Source organism: Budorcas taxicolor, chromosome 17 (assembly GCF_023091745.1).
Source record: "Budorcas taxicolor isolate Tak-1 chromosome 17, Takin1.1, whole genome shotgun sequence".
In the NCBI taxonomy this organism is placed as follows: Eukaryota; Metazoa; Chordata; class Mammalia; order Artiodactyla; family Bovidae; genus Budorcas; species Budorcas taxicolor.
The window spans coordinates 72,717,540-72,720,209 of NC_068926.1; the positions used below are offsets into that span (position 1 = coordinate 72,717,540).

At 70.1% G+C, this 2,670-nt stretch overlaps 1 protein-coding gene across 1 annotated transcript; it reads right to left on the reverse strand.

Annotated features, from left to right (window-relative positions):
- Positions 1 to 939: 939 nt before the first annotated feature.
- Positions 940 to 2,172, reverse strand: CLDN5 (claudin 5). The gene has a single exon (XM_052654756.1). The coding sequence runs from the start codon at positions 2,081 to 2,083 to the stop codon at positions 1,427 to 1,429; it is 657 nt and encodes a 218-aa protein (XP_052510716.1). The 5' UTR covers positions 2,084 to 2,172; the 3' UTR covers positions 940 to 1,426.
- Positions 2,173 to 2,670: the final 498 nt, after the last annotated feature.

A 2,670-nucleotide genomic window follows, 5' to 3' on the forward strand; every position in this document is an offset into this window, starting at 1 on the left:
GGCCTGGGAGACTCCTTGCCTCAGGAGCCCAGGAGCCTAATGATCTCAGCACCCAGGCCTCCTGGACATGAACTGGGGCAGGTGCCATGCCCTCCCCACTGGCGGGTCTGGAGCTCCTCCAGCAGCCAGGATCCCATCCACTGTCCTGCCCCGGCCTTCGGCAGATGGGGAAAATGCATTAATTCAGAGTGCTTAGAAGAGGGCTGGAAGCACTGAGTTCTTGGTGGCTGTCATAGGTCTGGCCCACTCTGCCCTTTTGGGGTGCCCAGCCAAGGCCTGATTAGGGCCAGCACCGGCTCCTGGGGGCCCCAGCCCTGGGAGGAAGCTCACCGGGCACCCCCAGGAGGGGCTGGCACGGACATGCTGGCGGCTGCCCTGGTGTGGGCCGGCTGCCAGGACACCAGGGTGGGTGCAGGCCTTTGCAGGGAGCCAGGGTGGGGGGCTGGAGTTCAGTCTGGGCAGCCAGCCGCCAGAGCCTCCTCCCCATGGACCTGCAGCCCCCTATCCAGAGCCCGTCTCCCCACTGCACGTTGGCAGCAGGGACCTCGGCGGCGCTGTGCAGGTGCCTGCCTGTGGGAGCGATCCAGGGATGGCTGAGCCCCGGAAAGGCAGGTGGGAAGCACCTGCCCGGTGGTGCCTGGCTCCCAGTCCCCTCGGGAGAGCCAGCAGCCCTGGCACTGCCTGCATCCCAGGAACCGCCCTCCCATGCCGGCTGGGTTCACCTGCAGCGCCTGCTGGGGTCTGCCTCAGCCCCTGCACCCACGCCTCCCCCGGCTATTCCCACCCAGTGGGAAGGCAACCAGATGGCAGGGGACCTGAGAAGTGGCTGTGGGGTCTCCCAGTTCCCAAAGGGCCAAGCTTGCTTATTGGGAAGAGATCGGGTGGGTGGGCGGATGAAAGGGGGCTGCTGGGCACAGGAAGTGACACAGGTGGGAGGGTATCCAAACCATTTACTAAGACTTGCTCCCCTACAGGCTGCGGAGGTGGGCAGGGCCGCGGCCCCACACCCAGGGTCTGGGGTCTGTAAGCCTCGCCTGGCAAAGTCCGGGGGGTGAGACGGAGGTCCAGCCCATGGGTGTAAACGTCCCTCTGGCAGTCCAAGCTGGGGCCCCTGGGCTCACTCTGTCCCTCTGAAGTGTGGAGCCCCTGGGGAGGGAGCGGGCATCTCCAGTCCAGCGCCCACACAGCCGAAGGAACGCGCGCCCTGCCCACGTGGTGGGGCCAGCACCGCGCGGGAAAATCACCGCGCGAGTCCTCCCGGGCGCGCATCGCCGTTGCGGGGCAGGGTGCTGGCCAGGCGGCGGGAGAGGGCGGGCCGCTGACCAGTCCAGTGTGGGCGCGGAGCCCCGAGCTCCGCGGAGCCGGCGCGCGGCACACCCCAGCGGAGGCCGATGCCCCGGCCGGTCCTCCCTCTCGCGGCCCCGCCTCAGACGTAGTTCTTCTTGTCGTAGTCGCCGGTGGCCGTCGGCCGCCGCGACGCCGAGTACTTCACCGGGAAGCTGAAATCGGGGCGGCCGGTGCAGACCCAGGCGCCGCAGCACACGAGGCCGCCGCCGCACATGAGCAGCGCCGAGGCGGCCCAGCCGATGTAGAGCGCGGCGCCCAGCTCGTACTTCTGAGACATGGGCACGGTCGGGTCGTAGAACTCGCGGACCACGATGTTGGCGAACCAGCAGAGCGGCACCAGCGCCAGCAGCCCGCAGAGCGCGTAGAGCGCGCCGCCCGTGAGGGCCACGCGCGCCTTGGCCGGGCCGGGGGCCACGCAGGTGGTGCACTGGGCGCCCGCCAGGGTCACGAAGAGCGCGATGAGCGCCAGCAGCGCGGCGCCCACGGTGAGCGCGCGCGCCGCCTGCACCTCGGGGCTCAGCGCCAGCACCGAGTCGTACACTTTGCACTGCATGTGGCCGGTGCTCTGCACCACGCACGACATCCACAGCCCCTTCCAGGTGGTCTGCGCCGTCACGATGTTGTGGTCCAGGAAGGCCGTCACCTGCCACATGGGGAGCCCGCACGCCAGGATGAGGCCCACCCAGCCCACCAGGCACAGCACCAAGCCGAGAATCTCCAGCGCCGCCGACCCCATGGCTGGAGAAGAGACGCGCGCCCCACGGCCCGCGGCCTCGGGGCGCGAGCGGCTCACTCGCTCGGTCTCCAGGCCTCGCGGCCCCGCAGTGCAGCCTCGGGTCTGCGGGCGCGTCTGGAGGGGCTTCCCTTTTGAAGGTTCGGGGAAGGACTCTGCCCCCCCGGCCCTGCCCCCTGCCCCGGGCAGCCAATCCGCGCGCGGCCATCTGTCCGCAGCCAATCGGTGGCACCGCCGGCAGCCGGAGCAAGAGCAACAACTGCGCCCAGGGTAGCGGGGTAGCGGGCCGCGGGGGCGGGAGGACTCTTTCGGAGCCCGGCCGCGGCCCCAGACCCCGGCCCGCCGCTGTCCTGGTCTCGGCCGAGCGCATTCGGGGATGGCCGCGCATGCTCCGCGCCCCACCTCCCTGCGCGCCCCACCTCGCCGTTTCAGGAACTGCACGACCCCGAATCTGCACCGACTTCCCCCAACACGTTCCGAAACGAGCCGGTCAGTCTCTATCTCCCGGGCCAGCTCCGGTTCCCCTGGCCCCGATCGCCGGCGACCCCGCCATCACCACTGCGCCAGGACCTGGGTTGGGGGCTTCCTCG

Bases quoted from the DNA above. Each gene is read 5' to 3' on its own strand.
- CLDN5 (XM_052654756.1), bottom strand. From the start codon at position 2,083: ATGGGGTCGGCGGCGCTGGAGATTCTCGGCTTGGTGCTGTGCCTGGTG.